The sequence below is a fragment of the Salvelinus namaycush genome, chromosome 9 (assembly GCF_016432855.1).
Source record: "Salvelinus namaycush isolate Seneca chromosome 9, SaNama_1.0, whole genome shotgun sequence".
Classification (NCBI taxonomy): domain Eukaryota; kingdom Metazoa; phylum Chordata; class Actinopteri; order Salmoniformes; family Salmonidae; genus Salvelinus; species Salvelinus namaycush.
In genome coordinates, this window is record NC_052315.1 from 31,996,034 (window position 1) to 32,019,998 (window position 23,965).

Sequence of the window (23,965 nt, forward strand, 5' to 3'; positions counted from 1 at the left end):
ACTGACAGCGGGCTGACCCAAATTGACGCATTGCGTATGACGTTTCCACCCGGCTTGTCTTCTCTCGTTTCCTTTCATCCGCAATTCCGCAGGTCTTTCTCTGTGTGTATCCCTAGATAGATAGCATTATGGCCAACGTTGTGGATACCAAGCTATACGACATCCTCGGAGTTTCACCCTCCGCTTCCGAAAACGAGCTAAAGAAGGTACGTGACAGGTGTTATTATTGTTAAAAAAAGAACACCACCACAGTGCCTACACAGACATTTTGGTGATTAATTAGACAGCAAAACTGGGTTGGTGTGGCCTTGCCAACACTGTTCAGATGCTAAGCTAACTAGCCTTGCGAGTTAGACAGCGGATATTTCTGGAGAAAATAATTGATATAATGAAAAGCTAGCTATGTCTTTCTCTGATTGACAACTCGATCTAATGTAGCTAGACAGTTAGTTAGCTGTTAGGAAGTTGGTTAGATGTATTTTATACATGGGAAACTAACGTTAGGCCTTTCTTAATGCATAGAAAGTAACATTCGTTATCCCAGACAGAGTCAGATCGTTGCTAGACGATGCGCTGCAGATTGCTGCTCGAAGTTAGCTGCAGTGGCTAGCTGGCTTAACGTTAGCGTGAGGAAACAAATCTGTCAGCGTAGAACCATAGACGTACTAGTTAGGCTATGTGTTAGCTAGCCGGTTAGTACATACGATCAGAATTTCTGGTTAGACTATTAGCTAGCTGGAAGATTTTCAGATTCACAGTGTTGGTCTTGCGGCAGCAGCAGTGTAAAGCTACGCAGTTAGAAACATTTTGGCCCTATAACAGCCCAGAGACAGTAACTGAAGTAGTTGTTTCTTTTGTGTGCAGGCATACCGCAAGTTGGCCAAAGAGTACCACCCTGATAAGAACCCAGATGCCGGGGACAAGGTAAGAGAGAGGTGGTTATACACACATGTGACACAGCACACAACGAATCATAACACGCTAATCACGCCACATCACGATCACCAGCCATGGTAGTACCATTACACATGCCTATCTATATTGAGCAGTAACTAAGATGGGTATTAATTGACTTTGGTATTAGTCAAATGGCCTCCTCTCTAGAGCAGGAGTGCACCTGGCTAGTCTGTAGAGGCTCCTTCTCTCTCTTGGTCTCATCTGCTTCATATACAGCACTGACTTGAGATAACTGGCAGGTGAAAGCTAATTCCCAACCAGCATGTTCTGCATCTCTCAACTGACCTGTGTAACATCAGTGCAGATGAAGGAGAGGAAAGTAAACCACGTTAGATTATTGCATTGGGAGAGGAGTATCTGTGAGACAACTGCATGTGGTGATTGTTCATGCAGATTTAAAGTAAACAGTGGGAAAATGTCACCTGAGGTTGTAGAATGTCTGTGGGAGGTAGTTATGATAATGGCAGGTCCCTAATGGTTCACCCCTTTTCTCCCAGTTTAAGGAGATCAGTTTTGCTTATGAGGTGCTGACCAATCCAGAGAAGAAGGAGCTGTATGATCGCTATGGAGAGCAGGGGCTGCGGGAGGGAGGTGGTGGAGGGGCTGGCATGGACGACATCTTCTCCCACATCTTTGGAGGGGGGCTGTTTGGCTTTATGGGGGGGCAGGGACGTGGAGGGGGAGGACGCAACGGGGGACGCAGGAGAGGAGAGGACATGGTGCACCCCCTCAAGTGAGTGACAGTTACTCTCCCTTCACTTCTCTAGTCTTCCATCCAGACATTGTTGGTTATGCCTTACCTAACCCTGCCTACCTTTCTAACACAGAGTATCACTGGAAGACCTCTACAATGGTAAAACAACCAAACTACAGCTCAGCAAAAATGTCCTGTGTGCTTCCTGCAATGGGTGAGTTTACACACTTTTAAAGAATGTATTTAATGTGAAAATCAATGTTAGTAGTTGCTGAGCTACTCCACTTCTTGAAATAAATCACATCTTTAACATGAGCTATATTGTTTAATGTGATACTTTACTCTCCTCACTTTGGTCTGTCTCCAGTGCGGGGGGTAAGGCGGGGGCGGTGCAGAAGTGCGTGGCCTGCAGAGGGAGAGGCATGAGGATCATGATCAGACAGCTGGCTCCTGGCATGGTCCAACAGATGCAGTCAGTCTGCACAGACTGCAACGGAGAGGGTAGGAAAACACACACACATTCACATAGTCTGCAATTTTATGAATACACTTTTGAAACACATTTTTTTATAGGAAACTAATCCTTTTGATGTTTTTGTATAGGGGAGGTGATCAGTGAGAAGGACCGTTGTAAGAAGTGTGAGGGTCGTAAGGTGAACAAGGAGACCAAGCTGTTGGAGGTCCATGTTGATAAAGGCATGAAACACGGCCAGAAGATCAGCTTCACAGGAGAGGCTGACCAGGCCCCAGGCACTGAGCCTGGAGACATACTACTGGTCCTACAGGAGAAGGAGCATGAGGTAATATACACACTCTCACACACACATTGTAGCAGAGAGTACTTGAAGACTTAAACAAACTACTGGAAACCTCTTCAAGTGATGTGTTCGGAAATTCCTTAGATTCCTCCATGAAGATGGCCCTCAATTCACACCTTCTGAGTTTGAGACATTCCTGAAACTCTCGCCCACTTGTCATTCAGAGCAGTTCAAAGTGCTGAGAAAGTGTTAAGTGTGTGTGTGTGTGTGTGTTCTGCAGGGGTTCCGTCGTGATGGCCATGACCTTCACATGACGCAGCGTATCGGCCTGGTGGAGGCTCTGTGTGGCTTCCAACTAGCAGTCACACACCTTGACGGACGCCAGCTCGCTGTCAAATATCCCCCCGGCAAGGTTATAGAGCCAGGTAAAAAACACACATCACCTCAAGTATATATCTATTTGGTCCGACCTGTATCATTAAATTGATGATTGTGTGTGTTTGTGTCAGGTTGTATACGGGTGGTGAAGGGAGAGGGGATGCCTCAGTACAGGAACCCATTTGAGAAGGGAGATCTGTTCATCAAGTTTGACATCCAGTTCCCTGAAAACAACTGGATCAGTCCTGAGAAACTCTCTGTAAGTACCTCTAAGAACCAACTGGCCTGCCTAAGGTGTCCAACCATTTAGTTCAGTCCAGGACATCACACATTGTCTCAACCATCACTTTGTCTACATGATCGTACTGAGCAGGGTTTCCGTTAGGAAAATGTAGCGCCGCTGGACATTTGACTGGCAGAATTTTAATATATCGTACATTTGAGAAATTGACCAGTCCCATATGCATTGGGTGCATAACCTAATTAGGCCGTCCACCCACAGTGCTCAGAATGACAGAAATCACATTTAGATTATGGTAATTCATTTTAACAGAACAAGTCGAGGATGCAACTATGTGCATCCTTCTTACCGAATTCCGATGCACAATAAGACGAGTAATGAACAGCAAAATCACTAGTCTATGTCAATCTACTATCCCCCATAGTAGAACAGTTTACTTTTTCTATTGGTCAGCTTGTCATTCTGTGCGAGAAAGAAATGGCCTATCCCAAACAGACTCCGGGACAGTTGTGGGGCGATAGATCCCAAATTCATACAACCAGTAGGCCTAGGCTAAAAAAATTTTTTTGGAGTAGAACATGAGTGAAATAGGTTTCAATGTTATATGGAAGTCTTTATGAAATAATTACCTTATCTAGCTACATATTGAACCTCCATCCTCTCAGGCCAGGGGCACAACAATGTATAAATTAATGGTTGGATCAGAATAGCCGTTATAATCATTGGCCAGTACATAGAATTAAGCAAAACCACAAGTCCAAATCACTATCTCCATCCAAGGCTAATTTAGGAAAGGCCCAATTTTAGCTAGCTAGCCAGCTACCGGAGGATAACAACACAAGGAGATGCAGCAATTCAAGTTTTTCTGTCAATGATGTGTGTTTTCAATGGGATTTGATAGGAGTGACGCCAAAATTCAAGCTAGCTTCCCCTGACACTTTTTTTTGGGTGCTCCTCGACCATTCACAATTGAGCTTGCTCAGTTTAGCTCAACGCTGATTGGCAAGTTTTTGTATACTTTTTTTTAAATCAAGGGAGGCCAGATGCTTGCTGACTTCCTTGCCTTCAATGCTACAGTTGTCATGTATTCATTATCTTTGGTTAAATTTTTGTAGTTTGCATGTTTCAGTAATGATTAACATGGTTAAATAGTTGTAAATCTCTGCTTGATTTAGCTTTTGGTATATTTGGCATTTTATACATATTCTGTATTTCCAAGGAAGAAAGAAATAATTAATTAACACACTACTGTAGATAAATGGATACTACTTGTTATAAAACAGAAATTGCTCTCCGTAAATAAATAGTGAGACATTCTCAGTCTGAAGCCATTAGGCTATGGCTTTCATAGCCCTATAATAATGATACAAGTTATATCCCCTTAAAAAGGGTTTATTTTCAACCTCTGGGGTATAACATGTTGGGTAAAGTGGTATAGGAGAGTTTGACCCCTAACTCGAGTTCATTCTTCGCCAATGAGAATCAAGAAGAGCCAATGTCCTTCATGACTGTGAAAGGCCTCGATTCTAGGACGTAGAAAATCCTACATCCATCTCATTAGATCAGAACAGGATGGATCAACAGTGATTCATATTACTGGTCTGCATCCTAAAAAAAGGATAGTTGTGTTTTGCTGCATAACAAGCTTACATTATTTATCTGCCCATATGATGTGGATCATCGTCAGGTTATTAGATATATAAGTTTTAGTAACAAAAGATCACCATGGTTATAATTACACTTTAAACAGGTAGTTTGTAAATGTGTAGAATGTGTTTGTTTTGGGTCCACACTGATAAGTTAACTTATGCAAATTTGACCGTCACAGAGGATTTTCTTCTGAATAACTGGTCAGAGCATAGCACTTTCCATTCAGCTTCAGGCAACTTGGATGTAAGGCTTGATCACACCTGTAGTGACTACTTCTATTTGTCACTCCCATTGTTGCTTATCCATTGTTCACTAGATATATCAATGTAATTACACCCAACACAATGTTGAAAAACCGAATGCTTCCCACCTCTAGATCACATAACTAGATGTGAGCTGGAGGTGATCCCAACGCGGCCACCAATATAGCGGAATAAAGTGAAAGCTGCAATAGTGACTCTAACCAGGGCTCATACGTGGAAAAGTGAACTCTAATGGCCATTGCCATGAAAGTCTAGCCAACAATGCTGGCATATGCCTTGTTACAATAGCCTAAGTATAAATTTAAACCAAACAGATTTGTTTTACAGGTCTTCTTTCCCAACATTTATATATTCATCAAATCTGACAAATACAGCTTTTTACTCCAACTCCGACACAGCACCAGTATCCCAAAGTATTAAGTGAAAACATGCATAGAAAACAGCATTGGCATTAACGTAAGGCTGCTTTATAAGTATTTCAATGACAACCTGGTTGATTAACAATATTGGGTTGTTATTGTCCTCAATATTGAGGAAATTATTGTCCAAAAACAAACAAGTGACGCTGACCCAATGACAAAGATGGTGAATATACGCACTCACCGGGAGGGAAAATGGCAGATGTTCTCCGCTAGTGCCAATATGACAGGCTACTGTTCGCTCAATTAAGTTAAGAATTTTGATAACTAAAAGACAGATTGGAAGCTTTTCATTGCCATCTCTTTACATCAATAGCCATTTGCTTTCCAAATAGTTTTTCCGCAATTGTATTTTTAAATATTGCGATATGCCAGGGTGGGTCTCTGCTTTTCACTGAGTCGCAATGCCATCATCCTCTATTTGGTATTTGCAGCGTGCGCTGCCCAAATTGCGGGCCCTTCCAAATTCAGGTTATGCGATGAAGCAATCCAGCTTCTTCGTCTTTTTTTTTTTTAAGCTAATGATCCTCTGTGGCCATATCATGCTTTCTGTTGTAGTAGTCTATTTTGAATGATTTTATTTATTTATGTATAGGCAGTAGTAAGCTAATTAGGCGATATCATTTTGGCAATTTTAATTCAATTTACCTTAGGGAACGCTTACACGGAACCCAAACCGGCTGCGCGCGTACGCCATCGTGCATACATTTATTGTGTCCCCACACACCAAACGAGATCACGACACGCAGGTTAAAATATCAAAACAAACTCTGAACCAATTATATGAATTTGGGGACAGGTCAAAAAGCATTAAACATTTATGGCAATTTAGCTAGTTAGCTTGCACTTGCTAGCTAATTTGTCCTATTTAGCTAGCTTGCTGTTGCTAGCTAATTTGTCCTGGGATATAAACATTGAGTTGTTATTTTACCTGAAATGCTCAAGGTCCTCTACTCCGACAATTAATCCACATATAAAACGGTCAACCGACTCGTTTTTAGTCATCTCGCTTCCTTCCAGGCTTTTTCTTCTCTTGACTTGACTTTATATTGGTAACTTTCATAAATTAGGTGCATTACTGCCACTGACCTCGTTCGTCTTTCAGTCACCCACATGGGTATAACCAATGAGGAGATGGCACGTGGGTACCTGCTTCTATAAACCAATGAGGAGATGGGAGAGGCAGGACTTGCAGCGCAATCTGCATCAGAAATAGAATGGCTTTCTATTTTAGCCCTTGGCAACACAGATGCTCGTTGGCGCACGCAAGCGGTGTGGGTGCAATAATTGAATAACATAGATTTCAAAATTTATTTTGCAACGCTCGCGGTGTAGTCATCCTGTTAGCTTCCTCTAGCCCTATGGACACGCGGCAAATGCCTTTTAACGTGGCATAAACACAACCAGTCATGATGTTTTCATCTGATTGTCAAACAATCACTTAACAAAGGTGATTCAGTCTATAACACAACAAAATGTGGAAAAAGTTAGCATGTGAGTACTTTCTGAAGGCACTGTATATGCACTTGAATGGGAAGTGCACTTCAATTACCAGTTGAGAAATAAAAATAGTACCTATTTGTAATGGTGGCTATCAAAACAGTTTTTAACACATGAATTCATTTAGAATTGTTGTGCATTGATTGGGCTTATAAAAGCATGTTTCACTCCAGCAGCAACAGGAGCTGTAGCAGCAGCTCTTGCACTGTCTGTCCAATTTTCTGCATAAACTTGGCTCTGTATCTGTATGCTGTGCGTGTGTAAATAATAATCTTGAAACTAACAAAAATACACCGCCAATTTAATTACACTAAATTATGCAAATTAACCTATATACCGATTACATTTTTGTATCATCCAAAAGACGGCTATTACCGGTTAACCTGGTACTGAGATATGCAGAATGTGTGTTTTGCCTGTATTTTTAGGAGTTGGAGGATCTGCTGCCTGGGCGTGCGGAGGTTCCAGTTATCTCATCGGAGGCGGAAGAGGTTGACCTCCAGGACTGTGAGGTCAGAGGTCAGGGGTCAGCGGGGGCCAGGAGAGAGGCTTACAACGACAGCTCTGATGAGGAGGGTGGACCACATGGCCCAGGGGTACAGTGTGCCCACCAGTAGATTGAATACATACACACCCTTCTCTCGCTGGTCTGTGTGCCCATCTGTTGAGTACTCGGAGGGAAGGGCACCCCTCCACTGCCCCTCCCCCAGGTCCCATCAGGACCCTCCATCCTCTTCATTCCTCCATCAGCCAATCAGTGTTTGAGTGTGGTCAGCAGGCTGTGATGGGTGTTTAGTGGCCATTTGACATCTTATGTTTGTAGGCTCTACATCTGTCTGGAAACATTGTCATTTGGGAACCTTGTGTACAAAATGAAAATATTGTCTAGTGAAATTATTAATTTATCTTCTAACAGGCTTCAGTGTCGTAGTCTAGTCTTAGTCACACACCAGCGCATGCTGAAAACACATTTAACACAGACCTACCATAGCCCCTGGTCTACATGGTGGCCTGCTGTGCCACACAGAAAGCTATTGTATTGCTTCCTGTAAGCTCAAACGTCTCCCATCGCTGAGGCACCTCGGGACTACCTGGTTCAGATTTCTCTCCACCAATCAAATAGCTTGAATCTTTAGGCTTATTTACCTTTGTCAGAAAAAAACATGTTTCTCTTCTGTGAGGATTGTGCTTTTGCGCATGCGTGCGTGTGACCACAGAGCTTTTGTCTTGAGTAGCATACTCTAAACTGAGTGTGTGTGTGTGTGTGATTTAGTAGCTGGGTGTGTGTGAGCTGCTGTAGAATGTTCTGGCTTCTCTGCTCATAGCGGTGTGTGTTCTGTGTGTATCGCCAGTGTGAGTGGAGACCTCGTTTTATGTTCAATTAAAGATAAAAACATTTATATGTTTTGAACTTCTCTCCCACCTTGACCATGTAACATTTAGCCCCTGACCCCTAACCTCTGACCTGTGCATTATACACAACTTTCCATGCCAGTACAACTGTCACACATGCCATCTCAACTTCCATTCCCTTAGCTCTGTAAATACCAACCCCAGCCCCTGTGCACGGTCACATCTCAATACTCTACAGTTGCCTCCTTCCCTCCTATCCAAATTCCTGTTCTTCATCTGCACTGATGGGACAAGACAGCATGGTCATGGTCAGTTGGCACAAATGTTTTGGAACACTACCTGGAAAAACAATAATTTCCTGTTTCAACATTTTGCATTAGTGTGCACTATTGAACATGATCCAGGTGAAAGCAGCATGGTGTTACTAGGCCACACATGGATTTCCTTTCTCATGTCGTTCTGTCAGATCAGTACAGATGGAGTGGATAGGAGGCTACTTTAAACTGTAGAGATGTAGTCATCTGACTGTCACTGTATATATGCTATATAGGCCACTGGAGGGACACGCTACAGACAGGGGCTTTATTTAGTAAATTATGTTATTATTGTTGATGATGCTCATTTTTTGTTAGGATGACAATTAAACTGTATAATAAACTGTCACCATCAGCTCTGTTTTTGTGTTCATCCACTTACCATCAGGCTACAGTATAAGCCAATGACAGAAGAAGCCAGAACTGGCTAATGTGGCTTGTAAACAGGGTGGGTAGTAGTGTAGTGAATGACAGATTGAGGGGGGAACAGCCGGGGCGGGACTTTAACCAGCAAATACTTATCAGATTTCTAGTGAGACAGATGTGTAGCATAATAGCATAATTAGCTTGTGCTGGTGGCTAGCCTAAGTGAGTCAGCAGTGTCGTCTGTCTCTGCACTGTGGAGTCTCACTGGACCCAGCAGCTCCTTGAAGCCTGCTGTATTCCTGGGAGGAGGGAGAGCAAAAGGGAAAGAGATGGGAATAAAGAACGAGTGAAAGGTGGAACTTGACACCAGTCTGGTTTGTTACCTGTATCTCTTACATATTGTGTGTGTGTGTGTTACCTGTCTCGTTTGGACTGCATGACATAGGAGCGTTCTCTCCTCAGCTGCTCCAGTCTCTCTCTGACCACTGTCTTCTGCTGGCTCTTATCCGCCTGACAGAAACACACAGTCCAGAATCACACACCCCCTCCAATGCCTGACAATGGGGTATATTACATGTGGTTATGTGTGTGTTTGTCACCTGGGGCAGGTTATGTGTGAGGTGTCGGAGTCTGTCAGTCTGTCTGAGGCCCATCAGGTCTTCCTGGGACTTCTTGTTCTGAATGATTGACAGCCGCTCCTGGACCTGACACACAGGAAGTAGTCATATGCCTTAGTGACATCTCTCTTTTATAATATTTGTTTTCCCTTTGTTCTGTGCCTTTCTTTCTAAAACCCACCCTCTGTACATCGCTCTTGCTCTCTCACACACCCTCAGTAGTTGTCCCTGTCTATTCCATTCCTTCTTTCTCTCTCCCTTCTCTTGATCACCCCCCCCCCCCCCCCCCCCCCCCCCTCCGTCTCACTCTCAGTAGTTGTCTCACCCTCAGTAATTGTCTCTCTCTGTCTCGCTGTTGTTTCTGCTCCACCTTCCTCTGCAGGTCCACCAAGCTGCGCATCGTTTTCTCTCTCTCCATCATAGAGACCGGCTCCAATGTCCTCTCTCTCTCCATCACACTCCCCATTGTTTTCTCTCCCTCCATTGTTCGATCTCCCTCTAGAGTAGTGTGTGGGGTGTTGAGGGTCTCCTGGGCTGATGTAAGGGGTGCAGGTCTACTCAGGGCCCAGAGCTCTGTCATGTCCTCCCTCTCCCCTCCCACAGAGCGCGGGTAAGCACTTCCATTGGCTCCCAAAGCAGTGAGGTCATCGGTGTGTTCCTCATCGACAGGTGGACTTCCGCGCCTTCTCTCAGCCTCCTGCTGGGCTCTGCCCCATGTTGGAGGCTCCTCAGTGTGTGTGTGCTCAGGGGGCAGAGTGTGTGTGATAGGTGTGTGTGTGGGCACATTAGAAAGTGTTTCTGCCTTCTCTGACTGCTCCATCACCAACTCCTTCTGCAACACACACAGTCATCACAGTTATAATCTGAACCTTAGTGAACCAGATGGAACATTGGCGAGCCAAACAGAATCTTAAGAGTGCCACATGGAATCTGAGAGCCAGACGGAATCTTAGAGAGACTAACATAGACTACCTGGCCCGTGGTGGGGTGCTGGTCTGTAGGTGGTAAGAGCTGTTCAACCTCAGAGCTGTACTGTGACAGAGACGAGTCCAACACCTTCACCTGGTCTGTGTCTCTGGTTGTGTCGTTGTAGTGTTTGTGTCCAGGTGCGTCATAGTGTGTGTATCCGGGGGTGTTGTGTGTGTCACAGTGCACACTCACCTCACCCACTTCCTCTTGTTGCTCTGTTGCAGTAGACATGACCTACAGAACCACAACACAAAGAATACACAGTTCAGATCTCTGTGTGACAGTGTTTCTGATCCTAGATCTGTGTGTGAGACGGACCTGGGCCAAATATAGTTTATATACAGTGCATTCGGAAAGTATTCAGACCCGTTGACTTTTTCCACATTTTGTTATGTTACAGCTCTATTCTAAAATGGATTCAATTGTTTTCCCCCCTCATCAATCTATACACAATACCCCATAATGAAAAAGCAAAAACAGGTTTTCTATACATTTTTGCAAATTTATTACAAATGAAAAAAAAGTATTCAGACCCTTTACTCAGTACTTTGTTGAAGCACCTTTGGCAGCGATTACAGCCTCCAGTCTTGCTGGGTATTTCTCTTATTCTTCTCTGCAGATCCTCTCAAGCTCTGTCAGGTTGGATGGGGAGCGTCGCTGCACAGCTATTTTCAGGTCTCTACAGAGATGTTAGATTGGGTTAAAGTCTGGGCTCTGGCTGAGCCACTCAAGGACATTCAGAGACTTGTCCCAAATCCACTCCTGTGTTGTCTTGGCTGTGTGCTTAGGGTTGTTGTCCTATTGGAAGGTGAAACTTCACCTTCATTTTCAATACATTTGCTAAGATTTCTAAAAACATGTTTTCACTTTGTCATTATGGGGTATTGTGCGTAGATGGGTGAGTCAATGTGAATGTAATACATTTTGAATTCAGGCTGTAACACAACAACATTTGGAATAAGTCAAGGGGTATGAATACTTTCTGAAGGCACTGTAGTTGAATTAGTCTAAATATATTATCATAAGCATATGGTTTGGAGGGTTCTTATATATGAATCATGATATAGACTATAGCTAGAATTAAATACTTGAGGTACATTGAATCACCTCAACATTAGACTAGACCACGTTTGCAGCTTCAAAATGACAACATATTTTCAAAATAAGTGAGACATACGGTAATACAGTAACACTTTACATCAATTTCTTATACATCTGTAGTAATTTTTTGATCATAACAATAGCAACATTGTTGTTACATAGGATTTAGCTAGTGTCGTGTCTTTGGCATCATTACACTGAAGACTTATTTTTATAAAAAATTCTCTGTAATTATTATTACGTGATTAAACTAAATTAATCATGTAACTGTAATTAACTAGGAAGTCGGGGCACCAAGGAAAATATTCAGATTACAAAGTTATGATTTTCCTAATATATTTTAATATCTGATCAATTAGTCTTCTAATTAATGAATTTTTCTTTACCTCACGTTAGTCTCATTCCAAACATCGTAAATTGTTGGTTATCTGCATGAACCCAGTCTTCACTATGAGTCATCCATACATCAATTGTCTTAAATAATTTATTTACTAACTAAATAATCACAGAAATGCACAAAACAAATAAGTAGATATGGTTACAAGGAAATGATAGGGGATTGTTCCCTAGTGGGCTAAACCGGCATGGCGGTTTGTTAGACAAAGGGACTCAGGAGGGCGCGAAAGTTAAAAGACACTACAAAGTTGATAATTATAACAATTGAAATGCTAATCCTTTGTACATGTGTAACGGATGTGAAATGGCTAGCTAGTTAGCGGGTACGCGCTAGTAGCATTTCAATCAGTTACGTCACTTGCTCTGAGACCTGAAGTAGGGTTTCCCCTTGCTCTGCAAGGGCCGTGGCCTTTGTGGAGCGATGGGTAACGATGCTTCGTGGGCGACCGTTGTTGATGTGTGCAGAGGGTCCCTGGTTCGCGCCCGTGTCGGGGCGAGGGGACGTACTAAAGTTATACTGTTACATTGATGCTGTTGACCCGGATCACTGGTTGCTGCGGAAAAGGAGGAGGTCGAAAGGGGGGTGAGTGTAACGGATGTGAAATGGCTAGCTAGTTAGCGGGTACGCGCTAGTAGCATTTCAATCAGTTACGTCACTTGCTCTGAGACCTGAAGTAGGGTTTCCCCTTGCTCTGCAAGGGCCGCGGCTTTTGTGGAGCGATGGGTAACGATGCTTCGTGGGTGTCAGTTGTTGATGTGTGCAGAGGGTCCCTGGTTCGCGCCCGTGTTGGGGCGAGGGGACGCCGTAAAGTTATACTGTTACACATGAACGCTCCAACATTCAGGAATAATTGCAATCAATATATATATATATTTACGCTCAGTGTGTTGTTGTGATCTCTGTTGGAAAGTTTGTTTCTGTTGGAGAGTTTGTCCGTCCTCTCTCTCTCTGCTGTGGTTAGAATGGATAGTTCAGAGTAACATTCAGAAATGTTGTTATAGATAGATGTTTCGGCGGTTGTCGGTCTTTGCGTTCAATGGTACCGAATTCCTAGCTGCAGACAAGTAATTAGTATCAAAGATTTGTTCTTATTCTGTCGGTTCGATAGTCTCAGAGTTGAACCACGTGGTATGGTTAAGAATTCAGCAAACGTCTGAAACCTTAGCCCTCTCGTGGTTATCGAGGTAAGATGGTCTCTACTCAAACCTTAGCCCTCTCGTAATTGAGAGAAGCATGGTCTCTACTCAAACCTTAGCCCTCTCGTAAGTGAAAGAAGCATGGTCTGAAGATAAATTCCTACGGTGGGGGTTATATTCGGAAGAGCAGAAAGGGGCTGTCCCATGACGCCAGATTAATGTCTGTGCTCATGGGGCCGGCCAATGATTTAGTTAAACTCAAGGGAATTGGAGTTTCCTTCATTAAACAGTTTAAAATCACATTACATAATTTCACAAATAGTTTCATCTTTACTCATTCATTTTACATTCATTTTATACAACAATTAGATGCAAGCCTCATAACTGAGACTCTTGTATAAACAGGGTTATGGTAATGTTGCTGTATTGTCTCTCATTAGTTTCACAAACATTAAACGAAATGGACCGGTCGTAGCTGGATTCTTCCCCGACCGTGTACATCTTCTACAAAACATGTACATTGTTAAGTCCTCAAGTTCTATGCTGGAGAAGAGGTTCCGTTCTCCTGTGAAACCTTTTCTCTCTATATACTGTCTGGCCATGAGGAAGAGAGTCTCCTCCAGGAATTTACGACCTGAGATAACAGCAGCCTGAGTGTAGGCGAGAGAGAGAGGGGGAAGGCACGCTATACCCAAAGAGCGCCACGTCATGACACAATAAATTGCTTTATAATTCCATAATAATGAGGTTATTACATAATTTGTATGAATTGTTCTTCTTCGGTATTATGATGGTCTGCAAACAAATATTAAAGGTGCATGGCGCCAACTACTGTATTTTCCTGCCTACTATTCTGTAGTATGAATTCATTATGTGTTGAGAAAAACTGCCCTACCAACTAAACCTGCACCCATTAAAACCTCACCACTATTCAACTACTTTGGTCCTACCTGATCCTACTCCAGGCCAGCAGCCTGGGAGAACGGGACTCTATTGTTCAAAACATCGTATAAATTTAATGCAGTAAAACCTCGTACACCCAAGTAGTTCTCTGCAGCTGCCACCACAACATCTATCCTCTGTGATTTATATTCCATTTCTGCGGTACAATTGACAACCAGCACCATGGGTACTCATACAGTTTACACACACATCTTTTTCCACCGATAATACACATTCTATTGTCTCAAGTCCTCCTGCACACTTCTCACATCTAGGAATCTCCCTCTTGCACACTACTGCCACATGACCATACATTTAACAACTGAAACACTGTAATCTGTAATGGAAAAACTCAGTAGTACAGACAGTGTCTTCTCTGTTTCACCACGCTCTCCACTGGGTCTGCATTGCACCCAACGGCGAGAGTCACACCGGGAATCTTCAACTTCAGTTGATCCTCCTCAATACTTAACGCCACTCCACTTACCACTACTTTCAACCGTGCCCTGCTCCAGATAGGAAAGCAAGTCACAGGTTGTGGTCCAAAGCTCAAATTAAGTGGACACTTCTGATGAAGTATCATGACGTCTGACGCGTATACACTTGCAGGGCAAGGGGCGAGTGAGGAAAGAAGGATTTTTAAATGGACCACCCTTGGCCGGAAATTCGTCACCCATTCATCCCGCGATGATTGTGTTTTCAGCCACTGGTAGCTTGTGGGTGCTTTGTATGCGCTACAGTCAATTATGAGTGCATGTCTACTTATATTAAATATATAATTATTAATATACACCTACTGTATGATAGCTAGCAAATTAATTAGTTACCTAACGTTAGCCTGCCTAGCCGGAACTTCTGAAGAAGGAAATGTTTTATTTCTACAATTTCCAAAAGCTAACCAAACAAAAACATATTTACTTTTTATGAGACGTGTTTGTGCCGTCATGTGCATTAGTAGCACAATTTCTAACTTATTTGCATTCGTTTTTACTTACACTTGTATGTTCACTTCTCCATTGATGTTGTTTTTAAGTTTTCGCAGACTTTTGTTAGCGGATGTACAATCGTCGCAAATTGAATTATGGGGAGTTTCGGGCCCGGAGTGAACATAATTGTACACTCGCAAAGCCGACTAAAAACGAGGGCTGAGGGGATTACGTTGCAAACTTCCCTTGCTTGGCTAACCATTTGGACCGCCCTCCAAGATGGCGACGGGGATTCCCCCAAGGGCTTAAGGCGGGGGTAAGTGGACGAGGATGTGTCTTTTAAGTGTTTGGACCGCAGACACAGTTCTTGACCCCAGTCGCATGGCGCGGAGCGCACGCTCCCTTTGAACGGCAGAAACGCAAAACATCAACACGATTACATTTCGAATCACTTTCATCAACCCAACCTCTTCTCCACCCAGCCTGACACCACATATGGATCTGCCACAAGGCAACGATACCTTCTCTCCAAAAATCTTACTCCCACTGGGCCAGAATAATCTTTGTCATCATAAGGACGAGGCTCAAACTTGGCGGTCTTCACCGCACCTGCCACCACAATTGATTCATCCTCACTCTGGTCACGTTCAATTTCCTTCTGTAGCTTTTCCAAAAGTTCTGTGTGATCCACCACTCCATATTCACTCAAAACATGTTCTAATTTTCTACTTTTTTTCCTATCCACCATGTTCTCCTTCATCAGATCTTCCAGAAGGCTTGTTCATTCTCCCATTCCATATTTACTTATTGTATGTTCCATTTTTCTAATTTTTTTCTAGTGATGTTACATTTGATACCGGAGCTATGAGGGATGTGTCGAAATCGCTTTATCAGAAGTACGTCATCAATAACATACAAAGCTTCATTTGATCACATGCTTTTTCATACTGGTCCAAACACTTAAAATACACACCCTATCCTCTCAGCCTTCAAATTAAGAAGACACTTCTGATGACGTATCATGACGTCTTACGAGTATACACTTCGCTGACTTTTCTTAGCGGATGTACAATCGTCACAAATTGAATTATGGGGAGATTCAGGCCCCGGAGTGAACATAACTGTACACTCGCAAAGCCGACTAAAAACGAGGGTTGAGGGCTTACGCTGCAAACTTGCTTGGCTAACCATTTGGACCGCCCACCAAGATGACCGACGGGGATTCCCCCAAGGGCATAAGGTGAGGGTAAGTGGACGAGGATGTTTCTTTTAAGTGTTTGGACTGCATCCCTTGTGTTGCAAAATGACCAGCAGATGTCTCTAATGTGCATTGTGAATAGATAACGAAGCACCGACAAAATAACCGTTTTTCAGCACAATTTGGTGAAAGCACCAAAGCTTTCAGAAAGCCTCAGCTTCCGATTACTATTTTTTTTCCCTGTACACCATTTTACCCCTATCTCATGGCCACACGAGCTAAATGTATGGATTATAATTACCTAAGGCATTTAAACTGAAACAAACATTTCAATAAGGGCTGCAAAAAACATCTAACTAACTTGATTGGATTTGTTTAGAAAAAAGTATTTTATTTATCTTTGTGTCGCATAAGATTAATCAATCAATCAATATACATGCACAAACATAGATATTGAAACAATGTTTTTTTTATCTAACGGCCATAGAGCATGCTGGGAAATATAATAATGATGGGTGTGGTTTTGGTTCAATGTGATAGATGGTGTATAGTTTCTGGCCCCTGTATTAGGGTAAATCCAGCCCCTCAAAATAAGGCCTTATGAAATACGTGTGGTATTGTGCAGTATATATATATATATTTTACATATTTGCCTCAGACCTTATTCTGTGAAGTCTACAGAAATAAACATTTATGAATGCAACAACCATGTCTCTGTCACTAACAAATACAGTCATGGGTGGTAACTCTACAACTTACTCGAAAGGCAAGGCACTCTGGGAAATATTTAAATAAGACTTTACACTAAGCAATGTGTTAATTTTAACACTATTTCAGTGCCTATATGGGTCCACAGACTCCACACTTTCAGTGTTGATTTAACAATCGTATAATTTGCTCTGTAAGCATCCAACTTGCTGTTTGCATTGTTTGCAATTGGCTTTGAATTACTCTGAAGTATTTTACGAAATGATCAAATGCATTGCAGCTTTCGACAGATTCAGTGGCATGTTGATAGAGTCATACAGTAGTTGAGCGTCACAACTTATTTGACTTGATTATGTACACGTGGGGCAATGGACATTCAGGAGAATGGACAGTTACAGAAAGTTCAGATAGAAATGTATTGTGTTGATCAAATATGACTTTCAGATATTTCTATCTTCAACATGCCGTTCCAGATACAGCCCTGCCATTAGTTGAAGGCAATCAACCCAATAGTTTCAGAAAGGTAGTCTCTTGCTGAGATCTGTATTCAGATATTTTGAAAATGTTGTTGCTTTCTCAAATCTGTATTCAAATAATTTTGAAAAGTAGTCATTCTTTGGGATCTATTTGTTCCCCTGGAAAAATAGTTACTTTCCATTAAGCATAGTAAAAACTATAGTTATGCCAGGTCTGGTGTGTGGTAGTGTTTCTGATCCTAGATCTGTGTGTGAGGTAATGTAGCATATCTTACTGTTCCTGTCTGCTGCTCAGTGTCTCCATCCGGTGGTTTGCTCCAGGCCAGAGTGATGAGAGAACCCTGCTTCTCATAGCTCTGAGGAGTCTTTCTGTGGCTGCCCTCTCTCGCCTCTCGTCCCTCACACACCTCTCGCTCTGCAGAGAATCCATTGGAGGCAGAGGGTGTGTGGTGTGTGTCGAGGGAGTGGATGGTGTCTGAAACACACAGGATCTCCAGATAGGGCAGGTCCTCTGGAGCCAGGGCCGTCCCACAGCCTGGAGACACACATACACACAATATGTGATGTGTCATTTTTAATGATCTGTGTGTCTGTGTATTATCTGTGCAGAGGTCCCCTGTGTGTTGTTGTTCTGTGTCACCTCTGGTCAGGTCTGTGGGCGGGGAGGCTGAGGAGTTGTTCTGGACTGAGATTGAGTCAGAAGGCCCCAGGCAGGGGTCAACAGCAGTCAGTAGTGTGTTGGGGTCCGAGGTCAGGCAGGGGTTAGAGGTGAGGAGTGTGAGCAAGCAGGAGAGACGAGGCTCTCTGAGTTCAGACTCATACTCTTCTATCAGGGTCAGCAGGCGCTGTTCACCCTGGACACAGACGCAATGCACGCACGCACGCACGCACACACACACACACACACACACACACACACACACACACACACACACACACACACACACACACACACACACACACACACGCACACACGCACACACACACACACACACACACACACACTTCAAATGGTGAACCAAATAGAACTGCCAGTGTAGCCACAATGGAAAGTTGCTTTGATTTTAACACAGTGTTGTGACTGACCCTGTCCAGTAGAGTTAACAGCACTGCAGAGACCTGGGCCTCATGGAGATCCATCAGCTCAACCAGCAGGACCAGAGCACAGCCTTCCCACTGGGACTGGTGCTGGAGGGAGGATTGGGGTTGGGTTTGGGGCTGAAGACAGGACTGGAGCTGGGCATGTGTTTGGGCCTGAGTCAGCAGGAAGGTGTGTGTGTGTCTCAGCCTCCTCATACACCCCGTTCTCAGCGCCCCCTCCCTTTGCTGGACCCACTCTGCTAACACAACACCTCACAGATCACAGTCACACAACTGGTTACTGGACATCACTGATTACATTACAGATAATAGCAGAGATCCAGATAGATAAAAGCAGTCATTTAGCTATATTTGATATACAGACTGACCCTCTGTAGGTGACTTCTGCTCTCCTGGGCCCTGTAGCTTGTCTGGAGAGTCCCCGTGCAGCAGCCTCAGCAGACACTTTCTCTCCCGCTCCTGATTCAGTACCAGACACCTCAGCAACACCTGGTCAGAGGTCAGAGGCTAGAGGTCAAACTCCAGTAGCTGAGAGGGGCAGGAGGGGGGCATATAACAGTAAAACAAAGAGGCAACAGCAGTGTTACTGACAGATGCTAGACATAACCTGTTGTTCAAAGACAGAGGATTCCTCTTCTTCCTCTTCCTCCTCCTCCTCCTCCTTCTCCTCCTGTAGCCAGAGCAGGGCCTGATCTCTCCTGCAGGACCCTATAATCCTGGGCCTGGAAACAAGGCAGATGTAGGAAATCATTGACACATTAAAGTCAGAGACTTATTCCCATTGTGGTTGTCATGAAGGCCTCACCATGTCTCCCAGTCCTGTCTGGCAGCCAGCAGTGCACCATGGGACAGTGTCTCCCTCTGAGCTCTGATGGTGGCCAGGCTGGCATACAGACCCATCAACTGCAGGGTTTCCCTGTCCAGTCTGCAGGGGAAGAAGGACACGATCTGACAGTCAAGGTTGTAATTGGCTTATTGCAGGACCTGGAAAATGTTGTGCTTGCCTCTCGTCAGGGCTGTTATTGTGGAATTGGTGTGTGTGTGTCTATGTGTTTGTACCTCTTGGCCAGGGCAGTGAGAGTGTTTGTCTCGTGCTCAAGGCTGGTGTGTATTTCAGTGAGGAGAGAGATGGCCGACCAAGACTGCTCCCTGGGTTTCACCCAATCAGGACAGCCCATCAGGGACACACCCTCACTGCACCTGTCAATCATATCATCACCTGGTCAGAGGCATAGCCATCTGCTGCACATATACCTGCTCATCCTCAGGTTTGCCAATCAATTAGATCACTCCTCAAAATAAACTCAGTGTGCATCTTTGTTGTGCACAGCCCAAAACTATCCTAAGTATGTGTGTTACCTGTATATCCTGAAGGCTCCAGGTAGGTCAGACAGACTCAGCATGTCACCTGACTCCTGAGTCTCCTCCCATAGCAAACCCAGCTCCGCCTCCCTCTCCTCACGCTCCCATGGCAACAGTGTCCTCCAGGCAACCAGCCCTGTAATATCACAAACATGATGATATGTACTGAGTATACAAATGTGATGTACTGTGTGTGTGTGTGTGTGTGTGTGTGTGTGTGTGTGTGTGTGTGTGTGTGTGTGTGTGTGTCTCACCATGGTGTTCCTGCAGCATCTCTGTGAAGAGTATGTGTGTGACGGCATCATACTTCACTCCTACCAGTAGGAGTAGCTCTGACAGAGAGACACACCCCAATGCCTGACTTCTCACCCCTGACCTCCAACCACCGCTTAAAGACGGCAGGGCTCCACACACACCTTCCTGCACCAGTCTGGGGACAGACACACACACCCATATATGAGAGAGGGGGGCAGACAGATAAAGGGAGAGAAAGAGAGTGGGAGGGAGACAGAGAGAGTCTTACAAACTAACAGCTTACCTGGCCCAGCGCTGTCTAACTGCTCTCCTCAGTCTCCACTCACACACTCCTCCCTCTTTTCTCTCCTTTCCCTTTTCTTTCTCTGTGGGTATGTTCTGTGTGTCTCTGTCGTACTGAGCGTGACTGGTGGTGTGGTACAGGTCTTGGTTGAGGTGTATGTTGTGCGTGTCTCTTGTATGTGTGTCTGTGGTGTGTGTGTGTGTGTCTGTGTGGTACAGGTCTCTGAGTTTTCCTGTGTTGAGCAACTGAAGGTCCCAGTAGATCTGTAGAATCAGGGTTCAGAAACAAACCTCATTCAAATTGTTTTAAGCTCAAACATTAAGAATTTCAATTGTATTTGAACCCAGGTGTAATACACAGACATCACCCCCCCCCCCCCCCCCCCCACCCCCCCCCCACACACACATACACACAGAGCTGTGATAGCTACTATACCTCATCTCTCCTTTCTCTCTCTCTTTCCATCTCAAGGAGAACTTCTAAAACCTTTCCATCACTGCAGGACCAACTCTCATCACCCCCTGCAACCTGAGTGAGGCAGGGGAAGAGGTTTAAACAATACAGCTTGGCAATAGTAACACATATTTGCCTGTCAAACCTATATAATTTTTGTCTGGGTACCAGTCATTTTAGCTAACATTCCACTCCTTTCCACTGGTCACATACTGGTTGAATCAACGTTGTTTCCATGTAATTTCAATGAAATTGCGTTTAACCAACGTAGAATAGACGTTGAATTGATGGTCTGTGCCCAGTGGGTTGTCACTTCTTTAATTTGCCAAAGACAGGAGTGGCAAGGAGTGGAATGTAATAGCTGAACAGAGACGTCAACCAGGCTAATTGAATTTAGAGAGGAGGAGAAACAGAAAGAGTGTTTGTGTGTACTTCTAACTTCATTATCGCTGGGTGTTTGTTTGTGTGTACTTCTAACTTCATTATCGCTGGGTGTTTGTTTGTGTGTACTTCTAACTTCATTATCGCTGGGTGTTTGTTTGTGTGTACTTCTAACTTCATTATCGCTGGGTGTTTGTTTGTGTGTACTTCTAACTTCATTATCGCTGGGTGTTTGTTTGTGTGTACTTCTAACTTCATTATCGCTGGGTGTTTGTTTGTGTGTGTCACCTTCTTTATAGCTGTGTGTGCATCCTCCAAGCCAGTGTGTAGACGGAACACCTTGTGGAACAGAACACACACATCCTGAGGAGAGAGCTGTCCTCCAAGAGAACGACCTAAAGACTGGTACAGACCAGCCACACACTGCTCCATCACACCCTGGAGAGATCACACACACAGTACACATCACACATTACACAAACACAATACTAATAAGACAGTACTGAAGAAAATAAATATTGTCAGCCAGCCATAGTGTCTTACCTGCTCCATGTTTACGCTGTAGACTGATGAATTATACACACTATCGCCATTATTACGTCAGTCGCCCTGACAACAGCCGGATTAGGTTACCAGGCAACAATACCGAAAGTTGTCTGCCAGCCTAAGTCAGACAGGTGACACCTGACCATGTTACTGGTCTCACCTAGGAGCAAGTAGTTCCCCTGGCCTGTATAAAGTATTAAAACACGCACAGAAACCACACATTGGACAGTCATCTTTATTTGTTGTGAAATGGCAGAGGGAATGTGACCAATATTGCCAGTCTGTGTCCGGCATAACACATGTTACATTACACATTAAGTAACAAAGAAAAATCATGTATTCAAATATATTCCAATAATTCCCTGTGGATACAACAGGGTTTCTACAGTAAAAGCTCCTGGGATGTAGTGGAGTAACAACATGTTAATAACTGTGACGCTCGTCTTCCTCCTCGTCTGAAGAGGAGCAAGGATCGGACCAAAACGCAGCGTGGGTTGAATACATAATAATTTTAATAATAATAACGAAGACGAAAATACACTTGAACAAACTACAAAATAATAAACGACGTTAACAGACCTGAACTTGAGAACACATAAAACAATGAACGCACGAACAGGAACAAACGAACGAACGAACGAACGAACGAAACGAAACAGTACCGTGTGGTGAACAAACACAGACACAGCAACAATCACCCACAAACAAACAGTGAGAACAGCCTACCTTAATATGGTTCTCAATCAGAGGAAACGTAAAACACCTGCCCCTGATTGAGAACCATATCAGGCTAATGCAATGAACCCAACATAGAAACACATAACATAGAATGCCCACCCAGCTCACGTCCTGACCAACTAAACAAGACTAAACAAAGGAAAATAAGGTCAGGAACGTGACAATAACAGTGTTTATCCACCTTTTTATTTTCCCACTACATCCCTGCAGAGCACCATAGTGTACCAGCAGCCCTATCAAATCAAATCAAATAGCAGATGTTATTGTGTGTGTAGCGAAATGCTTGTTTCTAGCTCCAACAGTGCAGTAATATCTAACAAGTAATATCTAACAATTTCACAACAATACACACAGTACACACAAATCTAATTAAAGGAATGGAATTAAGAATATATAAATATATAGACCAGCAATGTCAGAGCGGCATAGAATAAGAAACTGTAGAATAGAATACAGTATATACTGTACATATGAGATGAGTAATGCAAAATATGTAAAAAAAAAAATTGTGACTAGTGTTCCATTATTAAAGTGGCCAGTGATTTCAAGTCTATGTACTGTATATAGGCAGCAGCCTCTAATGTGCTAGTGATGGCTATTTAACAGTCTAATGGCCTTGAGATAGAAGCTGTTTTTCAGTCTCTCGGTCCCAGCGTTGATGAACCTGTACTGACCTCGCCTTCTGGAATATAACGGGGTGAACAGGCAGTGGCTCGGGTGGTTGTTGTCCTTGATTATCTTTTTGGCCTTCCTGTGACATCGGGTGCTGTAGGTGTCCTGGAGGGCAGGTAGTTTGCCCCCGGTGATGCGTTGGGCAGACCAAACCACCCTCTGGAGAGCCCTGTGGTTGCTGGTGGTGCAGTTGCCATACCAGGCGGTGATACAGCCTGACAGGATGCTCTCATTTCAGTCTGTCAGTGATGTGTACGCCGAGAAACTTGAAGCTTTCCACCTTCTCCACTGCGGTCCCGTCGATGTGGATAGGGGGTGCTCTCTTTGCTGTTTCCTGAAGTTCACGATCAGCTCCTTTGTTTTGTTGATGTTGAGTGAAGGTTGAGGTTATTTCCCTGGCATCACACTCCCAGAGCCCTCACCTCCTCCCTGTAGGCTGTCTCGTCATTGGTAATCAAGCCTACTACTGTTGTGTCGTCTGCAAACTTGATGATTGAGTTGGAGGCGTGCGTGGCCCTGCAGTCATGGGTGAACAGGGAGTACAGGAGGGGGCTGAGCACGCACCCTTGTGGGGCCCCAGTGTTGAGGATCAACGAAGTGGAGGTGTTGTTTCCTACCTTCACCACCTGGGGGCGGCCGCTGTCAGGAAGTCCAGGACCCAGTTGCACAGCAGGGCAGGGTTCAGACTCAGGACTTCAAGCTTAATGATGAGCTTGGAGGGTACTATGGTGTTGAATGCTGAGCTATAGTCAATGAACAGCATTCTTACATAGGTATTCCTCTTGTCCTGATGGGATAAGGCAGTGTGCAG

At 44.0% G+C, this 23,965-nt stretch overlaps 1 protein-coding gene across 1 annotated transcript; it reads left to right on the forward strand.

Moving 5' to 3' along the window:
* The first annotated feature begins 8 nt into the window (after positions 1-8).
* Positions 9-8,882, forward strand: LOC120053966 (dnaJ homolog subfamily A member 2-like). Its single transcript, XM_039001304.1, has 9 exons — positions 9-206; positions 865-924; positions 1,455-1,690; positions 1,785-1,865; positions 2,019-2,152; positions 2,255-2,451; positions 2,690-2,834; positions 2,919-3,046; positions 7,289-8,882. Exons 1-9 carry the CDS (start codon positions 129-131, stop codon positions 7,475-7,477), a joined length of 1,248 nt encoding a protein of 415 aa, XP_038857232.1. The 5' UTR covers positions 9-128; the 3' UTR covers positions 7,478-8,882.
* Positions 8,883-23,965: the final 15,083 nt, after the last annotated feature.